We start from the raw sequence: 16,543 nt of genomic DNA on the forward strand, positions 1-16,543 counted from the left end.
GGTGTAAAAAATTAAATGAAGTGATCCAGTGCCGGCCTATCCCCATCCCCCTGCCCACTCCTGGTATTTTGGTATTAAAATACCCTTCTCCTTGAGCTTCCCTCCCTCCCTCCCCATTCTACCACCCCCAACCCTAACCTTCTTCAGCCCAGATAGCTGTATGCAGCCACCGTGACCAGGTGCTTTCTACGTTGCATCTCACAGGGCTGAATAGGAAAACATGTAGGAACACTTATGGAAACAGTGCCAAGTTCATACTGCCCGTGCCTTCCATTAGTAACAGGTCAAGGCGGATCAGTCAAGTTCTTGATTGGTGGATTTGATCGCACAGAAATAGGAATGCTAACTGGCAACTCTTCATCATAAGGACTATTAAAGGAAGCAATACACTCTCCTGATGTACAGCAGCCATGAGGTCTCTGCACATGATAAACTTTCCAGGACTTACTGAAGATTTCCCAGGAGAAAATCTTTCCTACAGCAAGCTTACTGTGTCCATAACTAAAAACACAATCAGCCAAAGAGCAGTCCTTGGATGGGAGGAAAAATGACAGAGGTGGGTTGCACCTTATAGACTAACCAATTTGAGGTATGACCTTTAAAGACCAGAGTCCACTTTGTCAGATGCACAGAGTGTAGTACAGAGGAGGAGGGGTAAATATGCATGAACACAGGTGTGGGGAGGATGGGAAAGAGTGCCATAAATGCAGGTGCAATAGAGTTATTTTTTTAAACTGGGAGTTAGTGCTACAGCATGCACTGTATCATGCCTTAAAAGCAGACTGCTATGCTCTCCTCAAACTGTAGTTTGTTATTTTTAAGCTTAAAGAATCAACTGTACCATCTGAATATTCAAGAAGTTTGAACCCAAACAACGGGCCCTAGGCATGAGAGTTGGGTTCTACACCTAAAAAAATGTTCCGAAGAACTGAATGGCCGAACTGCCGCGTCAGCCATCCCTATCCAGACAGTAATGAGATGTGAATGTGTAGAGAGAACTCCATGTCACAGCCTTGCAGATCTCGTCTACTGGAACTGCTTGCAAGTGGGCCACCAATGCTGCCATGGCTGACAGAATGAGCTTTGACATGACCCCCAAGATGCAGTCCCGCCTGGGCATAACAGAAAGAAATACATTCTGATAGCCAATTGGACAGTGTCTGTTTGGCAAGAGCAACGCCCAACCTATTCTTGTCAAAAAAACAAAACACAATAAAAAGTTAGGTGGACTGTCTATGGGCTTCTGTCTGCTCCAGGTGGAAGGCTAAGGCAGTGCTCTCATTCACCTTGGTGTGAATGAGGCCTGGGAAAGAAAGAATATTCACAGGATGATTGAATAGTTAAGATGAAAACCCATACCCACCTTAGGCAGGAACTTTAGGTTGCATACGCAAGACTATTTATTTTTTTATTTATACAATTTTTATATACCGTTGCACAGAAGCGAGTTCTCTCTCTACGGTTTACAATAAACAATTTAAAAAACAATAAGAGAAAAAAATACATCATAAAATTTCCAAAAAATAAAATTCATTAAAAACTTAAAATAAAGACTAAAAATTAATATTAAAATTAGATAAGAACAGACTAAAAGGAAAGAATTGGATCATATAAAAAAAGCCTGGCTTATGCTTCAGCGACCGTTTCAAATGCCTGTTTAAAAAGCCACATTTTTAGATCTTTCCTGAATCTTTTCGAATTATGTTGTAGCCGTAATTCTTGAGGCAACTTGAGACTACCCTGTCAGATTAAAAATTTATTGTAAGGTGGATGTCACTAAGGCCTGGAGCTCACTGCCCCTGTGCAGTGAAGTGACCACCACAAAAATATGACCTTCCAGGTCAGGTACTTCAGGGTCAAGGAGCACAGCAGCTCAAAAGGTGCTTTCATTAGCTAAGCTAACACCATGTTGAGGTCCCAAGACACAGCAGGAGGCCTTAGAGGAGGCTTCAATTGAAGCAGGACCCACATGAAGATACAAGCATAGGCTGTACAGAGATAGAAGTACCATCTACATAGGTGGTGGTATGCGCCAATTGCACAGGGATGAACTCTTAACAAAGTTGGTAATTAAGCCAGCCTCCAACAGATGTAGGAGGTAGTCAAGCAGTTTTTGTGTGGCACAGGAGAACAGATTTAGGGCCTTCTGCTCACACCACATAGAAAACCTCTTCCAGTCCATAGGACTTTCTAATGGAAGGCTTTCTAGAAGCCACCAAGACCCGGAGACATAACCCTCTGAAAGATCAAGTGGCTGCAGGATTAACCTCTCCTAATCCAGGCTGTGAGTGACAGGGCATGTGGGATTTTTTCAAAAGAATTTACGTGTTAAACAGTTTTACCTGTGCAAAGGCACAATACATAAGTGGGCTTTTGAAAGTTGCTGCAACATATGCTTTTACGCATGTAAATCTCTGACAATAACCCCCATGCGCATCGTTTTCCTCCCCTGACCTCAACAAGTACAGGCATTGTAGAACCACTTCTCTGCTTTAACACACACCTGGTGGGGGTTGGGGGTAGTATTCAGACAGCCAATTTAGGTGGGTAACCTTCAATTTACCTGCTTAAATGGCTTTGAAAATCTCTCAGATAATACAACAATAGCATGGGATAAACTTAGTTTTTGGGTACTTGCCAGGTTCTTATGGCCTGGATTGGCCACTGTTGGAAACAGGATGCTGGGCTTGATGGACCCTCGGTCTGACCCAGTATGGCATGTTTTTATGTTCTTACTTAACCTGGCTACCAAACACGGATTTAAAAAAACCCCCAAAACAAAACAGCATTGCCATTGGAGAGCACTGCAATTCATGAGTCTGACAAAGTCTAGAACCTGACTCCCATCAGAATATGCCAGCTTTCAAGCATTCAGTAACGCCACAGTGTGTAACAAAACAGGTCCATCTAAAAACAGAGGCTAAGCCAGGCTGTATGCAACTATATGGTCACTAAGGCTGTAGGAACAGAATTAAAAAAAAAAAAAAAGTTCTTTACCTCTGCAGGATCAAATATGATGGCTGGTGCTGAAATGCCATTCTGTTTTGCAGCCTTTCGTAGTATGAATTCGGCTTCCTCCGTCCTTCCCTGAGTTATCAGCCATCGGGGAGATTCAGGAATAACCCTGCAACAAGTTACACAATAGGACCTTTTTGAAATGGTTCTTATTTTGTCTTCTTACTTAAGCCTTAAATAGTTTTAGTAGACTAGGTTAAACAGAAGGTCAAGAGGTCCATTAAATGTAAACGTCTGATTGCCTTTCAACAATCTGTCTATAGTAATCCAAAGCAGAAAAAAATACATACTAGATTGGTATCTGGGCCCAACTACACACACAATGAACGCTAGCTCTGGATCTGTATTTTTTTTTTTGTTTTAAGAAGGTTTAATTACCTGCTCTGGCAATGATCATTTCATCATGTCCCCAGTGGAGGCTGGGCAGCAGAGTAGTAGTGTACAAGTTCTAAACCTCAGTCAAACATCCTCAGCTCGTAGACCAGACCTTGTGCTTGGACTTTAGCCAAATGGAGCAGAGAACAGATCATTAAACGAGCTATTTGGGCACTCTTGTAACCACAGAGGCAAACTCCCTGGATCAGGGTTTTTCCCTAAGTCTATGCATGTCATAATACCTACTGGTTTATTTCCGAAAAATAATTTGGCTCATGTAAGGCTGTGACCATGATCATTTCAGCCAATAAAATGTTACACAATCACCCTGTGTAACAAATATCTTCCAGTGAAGATGCTGCAACCTTTACCCCTTTGCCAAATGGATGCTCCCTGTTTAGTTTGTGTGTGTAATATATGTGTACATGGTAATTAAATCTCCCTCTTGGCATCTTTATTGGCCAAGATCTAGTATAAGATCAGTTCCGAGGATAGTCTCTTGACCTTTTGACTGAGACTCTACAATACTGGGGTTAGTATCCTACCACCCAATCCCACTGGAACACAACTGTTTGGATCAAACCTCCCATTAAAAAAAAAAAAACAAAAAAAACAAAACCCCAACCCAAAAAAACCCTCCTTCGTGATTTCTTTTCTGATGAAAAGCTGTACATACAGCCTTGACAATCTTTCAAAATACACAGGACCTTGAATTCCCTGTATCTTCCTTTGCATTTTTGGCACAGTTTCCTGAGGATCCCTTCCGGATTTAAGAGTGTCATCCCAGTGTTCCCATTCTACTCCTGGCATTTCCATTATTGCTGAGTAACAAATGTTTTAGAGAGCTTCTGTATGCCCTTCAGTATTGAGTCCCTCTTTAATCCTTCCTGTTTAGGCTGCTCGTCCTCCAACTTTAATGGATGGGATACCTTTGAGACCAGTTGGGGTAGTTCCTCATTTCTAAATGGTCTAAATCGCTGCAGCTGCTAGCTGTTGTGCTATTCCTTCATGCAGTGCTTGCTGGGAACCTGTCAGGAATTCTACTTCATCTGTCCCCTAAAAGGGAGTCCTCTTCCAGGGTAAATACTATTCTACATGTAATTATGGTTCCTCCTCCCTAGAGGCATCATCAACTGTTTCTTGCTACCTTCTTTTAGTTTTAATTTTACAAAAGGTTTTATACATAATAAATTCAGAAGTAAGGGAAAATTGATTAACTGCTGATTTTCGTTCCTGTAGTATCACAGATCAGTCCAGACTCCTGGGTTTTGACTCTGTCAGACGGAGACAGAGTGTCTATCACTGTACATAACCCAGTGTGCCACCTGCAGTCCCTTAGTATTGACCTGTAGCCAAGCCGATAGCAACAACCATAAATTTCTAAGTAAACTAAACAAACTCCCTCCTCTCAAATGAGCCAGAAGGAGGTGAAGTTGCCCAAAGAGACAACTGAAAACTCATTTGCCAAATTTAACACAAGCAATCAGCATTAAAAACCTCCATCAACTCCGCACTATATACAAAGTAACAGTACAAGTGTTGGACTCTCCCCCCCCCCCCCCCCCAAGTAAATGGGCGGGTCTCTGGACCGATCTGTGATACTACAGGAATGAAAATTAGCAGGTAAGAACCAATTTTCATTTCCCTGTATATTCCTAGATTAGTCCAATACCTAAGCTCTCCTTAACTTGGGTGGGCCCTGGAGAACTCCGCTCGTAGTAAACTATCAAAGCACATGGAAGCCAAAACACAGACATCCAAGCAATGTCTAGCAAAAATGTGCAACGATTTCCCAGTAGCCACCCAGCAAATTTCATGAGGAGACATGTTGTGGACTCAGCCCAGGAAGTCGCCCGAGAACGCGTCGAATGCGCCCCTTGGAATCGATCGAGTCGACTTACATTTCTTTCAGCCACCGCACAACTGGACCACTTCACAATATAAAGAGGTGATCTGATCTACAGAAATCATAAGTAACCTTTAGATACCGCAATATTGCATGCTTCCCATCTAAGAGACAAAGCTTCCCCATGTGAGGCATAGAGAAATCCAAATCCGGAAAAGCTGGAAGCTCCACTGTCTAAAATGGAATGCCAATACTACCTCAGGCAGAAAAGAAGGCACCATGCATAAAATACCCCCGAATCAGATCTCTTTAGGAAGGGATTTTGACATAACAGCGCCTGGAGTTCCAAAATTCTCCTGGCTGAACAAATAATCACCAAGAAAAGAGACAAGTCCTTAACTGTAACTCTTTAATGGTTCAAACTGAGCCTCACGCATTCCTCTAAAGACTAAATTCAGATTCCAAAATGGACAAATTTTCAGCAACTGAGGACGCAAGTTCTTAGCTCCCCGAGGGAATCATAACACATACAGAGGTGCAGACAGGATACCCTTGCACCTTACCCCGGAGACAACACAATGTCACTACCTGGACTCTTAAGAGAGAGTTAAAGGCCAATCCCTTGAGTAGAACCTTTTTGTAGAAAAGCCAAAGTATGTGACACCATAGGCTGAACAGGATGAGGTTGCACTCTGTCAACAGCAGACCAGGACATTATGTCAAGGATGTAGAAAGTCACCTAGTCAATAAGGTGGAAGACACCACTTCGGAATATCCCATCTCAGTCGTCTTCTCTCAGAAGCGAAGCCACGAGACAGAAGTGAGTTGCCTGACGTGAAAATATTGGTGGAAAAGAGTTGACTGATGTCCAAACTTCAGGGGCCTGTCTATGGCCATGTTGTTCAGATCTGGGAAGCATGATCGATGTGGCCACTCTGGAGCTACCATGATCATGTTGCCTCCATAATCTCTTTACCACCTGAGGCTGCGGAGGGAAGACAAAGAAGAATCCCTCGAGTCCACGGCAGCATCAGAGAATAGATTCCTTCTGTACTGTATTCTGTTCAGCGGCTGTAAAACTGCAACATCTTGATGTTCTTTGGTCGGGATACCCTTAACTTCTGTAAATAAGCTACATCACTGCTCCAACAGCTCCCATTCCCCAGGGTCTAACTTTCTCCAACTAAGAAAATCAACCTCAACGGTTGTTCATTCCAGTGATGTGAGACACTACCAGCCATTCTAAGTACTGCTCTGCCCAGAGAATCAACTCCCAGGCCTTTCAAGCCACTGCCTGACTGTCTGTCCTTCCTGTTATTTAGTGAAATTTAATATAATTTGTTTTTAAAAAGCTGAAACCCTAGAAAGATGCTTCAGGATGGTACTGGTAGTTCCTTAATCCAACAGATATCCAAACTTAGAAACACAGTTCAGACACCCCAGGCCAAATCAGATTTTGAGGTTTGATTCCTCAGACACACCAGATATCCATACTGAACTATACTACTTAAAATTCCAATCAAAAATTTAAATAAAAAGGCAAAGTTTTTTTGAGTGAGTGCAATTTTCATTTTCAAACTTCGAGCAAAGTTCACAGATAAAAAGTACCCATGGACTTTCCTCCCAAACACAATTTGAGAACTGCCCTCTAAAAAAGTCACTGGAAAGAATAAAAAAAATTGTCATACTCATTAAGGGAATCAGCAGGATTTTGCAAAGAAAGCATGGAGAAGTTATATTAGCGACAAAACACCCACAGAAGTTGCAGTCTGTGCTTGAGGCCAGTGGAGATTGCTGGTTTTCGATTCATACTCACCACCACAGTGGAATGCATAGCAACCCAGGAAGAGCAAGAGTCAGAAGCAGTATCCGCCAGCTTCTAATGAAGTAAGCACAGAATGGGAGAAGCATGTAGCCAAATGCATAAAATATGCAAACTCCTAATGTAGCGAAGATGATACGAATTGACTTGTCAAGAATTTCTGTTCCTGTTGAAAACAAAGGAACTAATTAGCATTTTTACACTTGCTCTTTTAGAATTTGTATGATCTGTTACAATAGTTTAACATCTTTTCACGTTGACAGTATGGTCCATAAATAAAGAAAAAATTATCACACACTTTATTTGTAAATGGTGTTCAGCAGCCTGATATAGATTCAGAAAGACCGACTTCAGTGCCAGGAAAAATAGTGGAAAGTGTTCTAAACATCAAAATCACAGAACATATAGAAAGACATGGTTTAATAGAACAAAGTCAGCATGGCTTTACCCAAGGCAAGTCTTGCCTCACAAATCTGCTTCACTTTTTGTTGAAGGGGTTAATAAACATGTGGATAAAGGTGAACCAGTAGGTGTAGTATATTTGGATTTTCAGAAGGCGTTTGACAAAGTCCCTCATGAGAGGCTTCTAGGAAAAGTAAAAAGTCATGGGATAGGAGGTGATGTCCTTTCGTGGATTGCAAACTGGCTAAAAGACAGGAAACAGAGTAGGATTAAATGGACAATTTTCTCAGTGGAAGGGAGTGGGCAGTGGAGTGCCTCAGGGATCTGTATTGGGACCTGTACTTTTCAATATATTTATTAATGATCTGGAAAGAAATATGACGAGTGAGGTAATCAAATTTGCAGATGATACAAAATTGTTCAGAGTAGTTAAATCACAAGCAGATTGTGATAAATTGCAGGAAGACGTTGTGAGACTGGAAAATTGGGCATCAAAATGGCAGATGAAATTTAATGTGGATAAGTGCAAGGTGATGCATATAGGGAAAATAACCTATGCTATAGTTACACAATGTTAGGTTCCATATTAGGAGCTACCACCCAGGAAACAGATCTAGGTGTCATAGTGGATAACACATTGAAATAGTCAGTTCAGTGTGCTGCGGCAGTCAAAAAAAAAAAATCAAACAATGTTGGGAATTATTAGAAAGAGAATGGTGAATAAAATGGAAAATATCATAATGCCTCCGTATCGCTCCATGCTGAGACCGCACCTTGAATACTGTGTACAATTCTGGTCGCCGCATCTGTGATGGAGAAGGTACAGAGAAGGGCAACCAAAACGATAAGGGGATGGAACAGCTCCCCTATGAGGAAAGGCTAAAGAGGTTAGGGCTGTTCAGCTTGGAGAAGAGACAGCTGAGGGGGGGGATATGATAGAGGTGTTTAAAATCATGAGGTCTAGAATGGGTAAAAGTGAATCAGTTATTTATTCTTTCGGATAATAGAAGAAGGACTAAGGGACACCCCAGGAAGTTATAAAGTAGCATATTTAAAACTAATCTGAAAATGTTCTTTTTCACTCTATGCAAAATTAAACTCTAGAATTTGTTGCCAGGGGATGCAGTTAGTGTAGCTGGGTTTAAAAAAGGTTTGGAGAAGTTCTTGGAGAAGTCCATTACCTATTAATCAAGTTGACTTAGGAAAAAGCCACTGCTATTACTGGCATCAGTAGCATGGGATATACTTCGTTTTGGGTACTTGCCCAGGTACTTGTAGCTTGCATTGGCCACTGTTGGAAACAGGATGCTGGCCTTGATCTGACCCAGTATGGCATGTTCTTATGTTCAGGCATCCTAGGCCTCTTTTTATGGAATTTGAGTCAAATCAAGTGTAGAAAGGTTATCCATTAACTGACAGTTATGAACTGCTGGGGAAAGAGGACAAAAGAGCTCTGAAAGAATGTGAAAGGATAGACAGACTTAATTGTACATGCACATTAATATGCATGAACTTAATGATGCATAAGTAAGCTCTTAAAAGCAGCAAGAAGCTAAGTAGGACAGTCCAGTCTGTGACCATCCCGAGAAGCCTGAGTGCTGATAATTCCTCCTGTGGGCTGTAAGAACTGAAGCTGAAGACTAGCAGAAACTTAACCCTTGCTTCTCAGCCTTTGAGACAAGGGCTGAGCTCCACTTTGTTTTTTTAGCGACAAAGAGGGCCCCCTGAAGCTCTGTACCTCAAGGTCTAAGGGAAGCAGAAACATCAGAAAACAAAAAACTGGAAGCAAACTTTGCCCCTGAACAGCAGTCACTGGAACTCTTCATGGTTGTGAGAAACAAGGGGGTTAAACTGCAAGGTAGTTAGTTAGGATTTCCTTTTTATCCTACAGACTAGTCGGACTCCTGGGGTTCCACTCTTTTACCAGCAGATGGAGGCAGAGAACTTTTTTTCCCTTCCTTCTGACACTATACAGTCTGGGATAGCCAGAACCATGTCAGTAGTTCTCTGCCTCTGACTGGTGGAATGCAGCTGGGATAGCAGGAGGTACAGGTTAAGGCAGCTGGGATAGCAGGAGATACAGGACGAGAGCATGTAATGCTTAAGAGGCAGAAATTCTGGACCTTATGTTGAATCCAAGACCCAATTCAGGCCTGTTACAAAATCCCTTTACCCCCATACCCTGCAACAGTTAAGGGGATGCCAAGGTGGAGCAAGGTCTATAACTGTAGCGCGAGTTGCCAAAGATGGCAGATTGGGAGCATTTCCTGCTCCTACTGGGTCCGCAAGCGGAGCACCATAGTAGGCTCGTTTTGCAGCAAGCATGAAGCACCGGAACCCCCGAGGGAACTGCGGGTGCGCCAGGGGGATGCAGAGGAGGGGAGGCACGCAAACGCTCTGCCTGGGAAGGACTGAGGGGAGGTGTTAACGCCCACACAGAGGGACAGCAAGGGAAGGGCTGACTGTAGTAGTACTAAGGAAGGGTTGGAACCTAATAGAGAAGCAGGCCCAAGTGGAAGGGGGGGGGGGGGGGGGGTGTAATCTCCCAGACAATACGAACAGGAAGAGGAGAGCAGTGAGGAGCTCTCCTACAAGATATAGCAAGTCCACTGGGAAATGAAAGACAATGGGCGTAAAAGCAAGTTTGCTTACCAAAAACGGTGTTTCTGTAGATTGCAGATGATTTAGCCATGCCATATGGGAGCGCATCGCGACTTTCGTAGGCGGAGCTTCCCTCAGGTAGAGAAAGGACTTAACGACTACGTTCTCTCTTTTTTACTTTTTTTTTTTTTTTTTTTTTTTTTTTTAACTGTCTAGGGAGGTGCCGCGTGATGCCTCATAGGCGCCAAAGACGGCTCAACATGCCTCGATAGCGTCGAGGATGGAGCATGTGTCGAGTGCTTCGTACATCGATCATGCACCATAGATTCCAACAGCAACGGCGTCGTACGGCATGAAGAGCCGTAGACAGATCCCTGTGACCCGGACGACGCAGCCGGTCTTTGTTTTGAGATAGGGGGAACTACGACCCCTTTTTCGATTGTTTGGGCACCGTAGGTGTATGATGTCTCGAGGCTTCTCCCGTGGTCCCAGGAAGGAAGCCCGCTTATGGTGCGCAATCTGTTTCTTCACCAGGCCGGGCGAAGATTGCGTCAGAGCTGGGGCATACGAGCCCGATGTCCTGAGCTGGTCCATGCATTCCGCTCGTTGGCGCGCTCGGGGGGGGGGGGACACGACACGACATCCGTCCACAATCACAACAGGATCCCTGGTCGTGATCGGGCCAGAGGCAAATGTAACAATTATGTCCATCTGTGATGGACAGAAATTTCCCGCATTGGCAATACTTGAAACCAGAAGGTTTCGGTGCCATGTTGGTGAGAAAAAACACTGAAAAAAAAAAATCACGAAAAGACAGATAAGAAAAAATATTTTTTCACTGAGAGAAAGCCCACGTGCGTTCAGCCCATGGAAAAAAAAGAAACTTAGGGAGAGATGACCGAGTCGCTCAGGAACACACCGCGCAGAGGCACAAAGTTCAAGCTCTGTGACTCACTGAGGGCAGCTCCGCCTACGAAGGTCGCGACACGCTCCCATACAGCATGGCTAAATTAGCCTGCTATCGATGGGAAAGAGAGGTCCCTCTTCAGGTAATGCAGAATGGCAGATGGGGAAAAGGGATTCCAGGATTTTGGTCTCTCCTCAGCAGAAGGTGGTAACCTACATGAATCTAATGAAGGCTCCGAGGGAGAGGAAGAAGACAAGGTTACAGCAGTTAGATGTTTAAGAATCAAGACTTTGGGCCCCTTATCCAAAAAGCCCAAGGATTTGGGAGAAGAGAAGCCTGCAAAAGAGAAAAATAAAGGGGGGGGGGGGGACGACACATCCCATTTTGAAGGGCATTAAGAGTACAGCTAAGGCTTCCCCTTTGCATCATGATGTCAGACAATGCCTGACGTACATTATCTCCTGATTTTGGCACACACCAGGTTTTAAAATTCACCTTTATGTGCACTAAAACCCTTCAAAAATGTATGCTAAAATGAAAGTAAAATAACGTATTATGCCTAGAATACTTTATTATATTGGCCCCTATGTTTCCATATCAAACATTTTAAATGGAAGCCATAAGCTAATAAGTCAGAAATCCCAAACAAGGAGTTAGCCCAATCCAGTTTATGTTCATCACCGCAATCTTTACCCTCCTTAGTTTGGATGCAGCATTCACAGTTTTTGGGAGAAAGAAATCCCAGTTATTGCACATTCATGACACCTATCAATGGATTTTGGCATGCACACTTACAGGGATCTGCTGCTGGTAAGGTTCGGCTATCAAAGAATGCACTTATTGACTAATTAGGAATCACTGCTCATTTTTATAGTCCCCGTCTCTCCTCCACGATAGTCTCCATTTACACAGATATACGATCCCTCTCTCTCATCAAGGTTACAAAATGAAAAAGAGTTCATATGATATTGATGTAGCTTCACTACAAATTTATTAGGTTGTTTAAAGCAATAACATTTTATGTGAGGGTAGCTGACAAGGCCATAAACACCTAAAAGACTGGGTAAATCCAAAAGTTAAGTTGACACACATAATCCATGAGGAAGTCATTTACTACAAGTAAACCATTAATAGCCAAACCTTATTGCTGTTTTGCATGACAGAGTATCAGAAGATTGCATTTCCCGTAAAATAAAATTAAGGTCAACAAATAAGTTGTAGGTGATACCTGTTTGTTGGACAAACTTAGTAGTTTGTGATGAGCTTTTGAGGATCATGATCTCTCCATCAGGTCAGCATAGAATGGTGTTGCGTAAACATTCATTTTTATTTTTCACATATCTATGCTGAACTCCAAAGAAAGGACTCCGTAGTTTACAGCATAATAAATCAGTACAATTGGAGTAATTACTTACCTGTTAATTTCATTTTCCTTAGGACCAATGGGTTATGCTCCCCTGGCAAAGGATGGAGATGGAGTCAGGTTTCAAAACTGATGTCACCCTACATACACCCATGCAGTGACCTCAGCCCTTCAGTATTTCTCCATCTCAGCAAATGGTGGATGTACTTCTCCCCATGGGGATTGCTGTACTTTTTTGAAGAAAAAAAACTTAAATTGGAGAAATTGATCCCCACTCTCATGTGATGATACCTAAAGGTCCCTCCACCAGTTGAGAATCCCTGAGGTGATTTCAGAGATCCCTCAGAGATGTGCCTTGGTCTGATAGCTGAGCAGATTGCTACTAGAAAAATTACCTTGAAAGGAGGTTCTTCACAGGAGCTTTTTTTTTTAATCAGTTCAAAGGGAGGCCTGATCCAGACGCTTAGGACTAAGGTAAGGTCTCACTATGGAACTAAGGGTCTAAATGGTTGGGAAACCCATTTTATCCCTTTCAATAACCATACCATAGCTGGGTGAGATGCCCCCTGGACCCCTCTAACCCTACCCTTACAGTGTGCAATTGCTGTTACTTTCACTGTGCTGGCTCAATAGAAAATGTCCGAGTTTCCCTCATCCAGAACTGCTGGGGAAAGAACATGCACCCTTTAGCCAAGTCCAATTGAAAAAAGTAAGATATATGGTAATCCCGTCCTCCACTGGGAGATATCCCATTTCTTGCAGGTCACCTCAAACAATTGCCAATTCTAGCATATACGTGCAAGTTTGAGGGCTTTTGTGCCTTTAGCATGGTTGAAATCACAGCTGAGGAGTAACCCCTACTACACAAGCGTGCCCTTTCAAGGGCCAAGCCATAAGAGAAGATGTCCATATTCTCCATCAGAATCAATTCTTGTCGGAGGAGCCCTTGCCCCCTGAGTAGGTGTAATGGAGGATTCACCAGCAACCTTACTAGGTCTGCATACAAGGGTTTTCTTGGCCAATCTGTGGCCACTAGTATCACCATGGAGGGGTGGTTTTCTATCTTCTTTATTGTCCTGCCCACCAGAGGCCATGGAGGGAAGGCATACACAAGGTTGCTCTGAGGTCAAGGACATAAGACAGTGTATATGCTGCTAGAGTCTGGCTTTGTCTTGCAACAAAAGAACCTTCCAATCTTGCATTTGCCATGGTTGCCATTAAGTCCAAGATCGAGATCCCCCAGCAATCCACTATCAGCTGAAAGGCCTTGCATTCAGCTTCCACTATTCTGGATCCAGCCTTCGCCTGCTGAGAAAGTCTGCCTACTCTATGGGCTGTTGAGAGCAGGAACAAGTTCTCTTCTGGGACTGGCCCATAACCACATAAGAAATTGCCATGCTGGGTCAGACCAAGGGTCCATCAAGCCCAGCATCCTGTTTCCAACAGAGGCCAAACCAGGCCACAAGAACCTGGCAATTACCCAAACACTAAGATCATCCTATGCCACTAATGCAATTAAATAGCAGTAGCTATTCCCTAAGTAAATTTGATTAATAGCCATTAACGGACTTCTCCTCCAAGAACCTATCCAAACCTTTTTTGAACCCAGCTATACTAACTGCACTAACCACATCCTCTGGCAACAAATTCCAGAGCTTTATTGTGCGTTGAGTGAAAAAGAATTTCTCCGATTAGTCTACTCGCTACATGGAATGCCCCCTAGTCCTTCTATTATTCGAAAGTGTAAATAACCGATTCACATCTACTCGTTCAAGACCTCATTTATTTATTTTAACATTTTTCTATACCGTCGTATGGTGGGGACCGTCACAACGGTTTACGTTAAGGCACATAAAAATAATGCTAAAGTATTTTAAGTTACATAGGTGCCGTTAAGGATCGGTAACAGTTTGCAATAATATTAATTGGTAAGTGTAATAAATCAATGTCCAATTCACCTTGTATTGGTTTAGGCTACGATATTACCTTTATCATTGTACTTTTACCTTTTACTGCCGAGCTTAAAAATGAAACTTAAGCTAAATAAAATCATACACATATTGATGTTGGTTATGTGTTTGTTGTTCACCTGTTTGTTTGTTTGTACCTGCTTTCCCCTGGGTACTATTCTCCTTTCTCTTTCTGATAAGCCAATTTAAAGAGCCATGTTTTTAAATTTTTTCTAAAGGTTTTGTTGTTACTTTGTAGTCTTAACTCCAATGGCACGGCGTTCCATACTACGGGTCCTGCCAAGCATAACGCTCTCTCTCTTACCTGTGTAAGCCTTGCTGTTTTGATTGATGGAATGGTGAGGAGTGCTTTGTTGGCTGATCTCAAGTTTCTATTTGGGACGTGTACGCGAAGGGCTGTGTTCAGCCAATCTGCTTTTTCATTATGTATTAATTTGTGTATGGTGCTTAGTGTTTTGTACTGAATTCTTTGTTCAATGGGTAGCCAGTGTAATTCCGCCAGGGTTTCTGTGATGTGATCTTTTTTGCTTTTGCCGGTTAAGATTCTAGCGGCTGTGTTTTGCAATATTTGTAGCGGTCTTAACGAAGTGTATGGTAAGCCTAGGAGGGCGTTACAGTAATCAGTACTTGTAGTACTGATCGGAAGTTGGCAGTTGTTAGAAGAGGTTTAAGTCTTCTAAGCACCATGATTTTAGCATAACCTTCCTTTACTTTTAAAGATATGTAAGCTTAGCTCTGTGTCAATTATTACCCCTAGGTTCCGTACTTTGTCAGCTAGCTATTTTTTGGTTGTTGTTGAGTATTATTGGTTTTTGAACGATCTGCGTGTTTTTCCGTTCTAAATGTATAAATTGTTTTCTCAATATTAATTACTAGCTCCATTTGGTTTAGTAATTGTTTGATGATCTCTAGGTACATATTTGCTATTTTTAATATTTTTTCAATAGGGTCATCAATGGGTAGTATTAATTGGATATCGTCAGCATATATATGAGTGATGCCCAAACCAGCCAGTAGGTGACATAGTGGTAAGAGATATATGTTGAAGAGTATGGCCCAATAGTGCTGAACTCCTGTTGAAGGTTTATTTTTTCTGACATAACGTCTTTGATTTGCACTTGAAAATATCTGTTGCTTAGATACGATCTAAACCATTTGATAGTTTTGTTACTTAGTCCTATTTCATCTAGTCTATTTAAAAGTATGTCATGATTTACGGTATCAAAGGCTGCTGAGAGGTCTAGCATCACAAGGATGTAATGTTTACCACTATCAATAGAGATCTTAAAGACCTCTATCATACCCCCCCTCAGCCGTCTCTTCTCCAAGCTGAACAGCCCTAACCTCTTCAGCCTTTCCTCATAGGGGAGCTGTTCCATCCCCTTTATCATTTTGGTTGCCCTTCTTTGTACCTTCTCCATCGCAGCTATATCTTTTTTGAGATGTGGCGACCAGAATTGTACATAGTATTCCAGGTGCGGTCTCACCATGGAGCGATATAGAGGCATTATGACATTTTCTGTTTTATTAACCATTCCCTTCCTAATAATTCTTAACATTCTATTTGCTTTTTTGACTGCTGCAGCACACTGAGCCGACGATTGTAAAGTATTATCCACTATGATGCCACCCTTATAAGCCCCGAGTACATATGAGGTGCGTGTCTGTGAAGAGGAAAATCCCAACCATAACGACTGGTTTAGCAGGACAACAAGGAAGATTACATTACTCTGGTAATGTCATCATTTGCTCATATGAATTCTGACCTGAAAAAGAGAGTATTCACATTCAAAAGCTAATCAAGAAATGTATAAAGTTAGTCCAATAAATTGATATTACATTATCAGGGACCTTCATTTTTAATTTTTATTGTATTTTTTCATGAAAATGTCAATGCTATAACAAAAAAAAAAGAAAAAAAAAAAGACTTTTCTACTGATTTTCCTCCTGTTGCAATAGCCATTTTCCACTTTTTTTTTTGTTATAACATTTAAAGTCCCAAGGAACATAAAACAAAAGGTCTCTACTCCCTATATATAGATTTTTCTGTTTTTGTTCTTTTTTTTCTGTGTAGTCAAGTAGATTAACACGACAGGCAAGCCAAGCAACTATAAATCACCATATTATCTTAGCATATTTGCCATATTAAGACAAACTGCATCATGTTAAACGCACACAAATAGAAGTCAATTTACAGCAAACTAATGCAAAGGACAGTAGCAAGGGACTCCCAAGCTCAGAA

The 16,543-nt window shown here is 42.1% G+C and overlaps 1 protein-coding gene across 4 annotated transcripts in view; it reads right to left on the reverse strand.

Annotated features, from left to right (window-relative positions):
* Positions 1–16,543, reverse strand: part of LOC115079582 (solute carrier family 22 member 5-like) — a 50,528-nt gene that overhangs the window by 21,013 nt on the left and 12,972 nt on the right. For all 4 annotated transcript variants that reach the window (XR_003853329.1, XM_029583241.1, XM_029583242.1 and 1 more), the window contains exons 4-5: positions 7,053–7,224; positions 2,998–3,124 (exon numbers count right to left, since the gene is read on the reverse strand). Coding sequence is in view for 3 of the 4 variants with exons in the window: in XM_029583241.1 (XP_029439101.1) it covers positions 2,998–3,124; positions 7,053–7,224 (299 nt within the window). In the remaining variant the exon portion in view is untranslated. The remainder of the gene's footprint in view (positions 1–2,997; positions 3,125–7,052; positions 7,225–16,543) is intronic.

Source organism: Rhinatrema bivittatum, chromosome 18 (genome assembly GCF_901001135.1).
Source record: "Rhinatrema bivittatum chromosome 18, aRhiBiv1.1, whole genome shotgun sequence".
NCBI lineage: Eukaryota > Metazoa > Chordata > Amphibia > Gymnophiona > Rhinatrematidae > Rhinatrema > Rhinatrema bivittatum.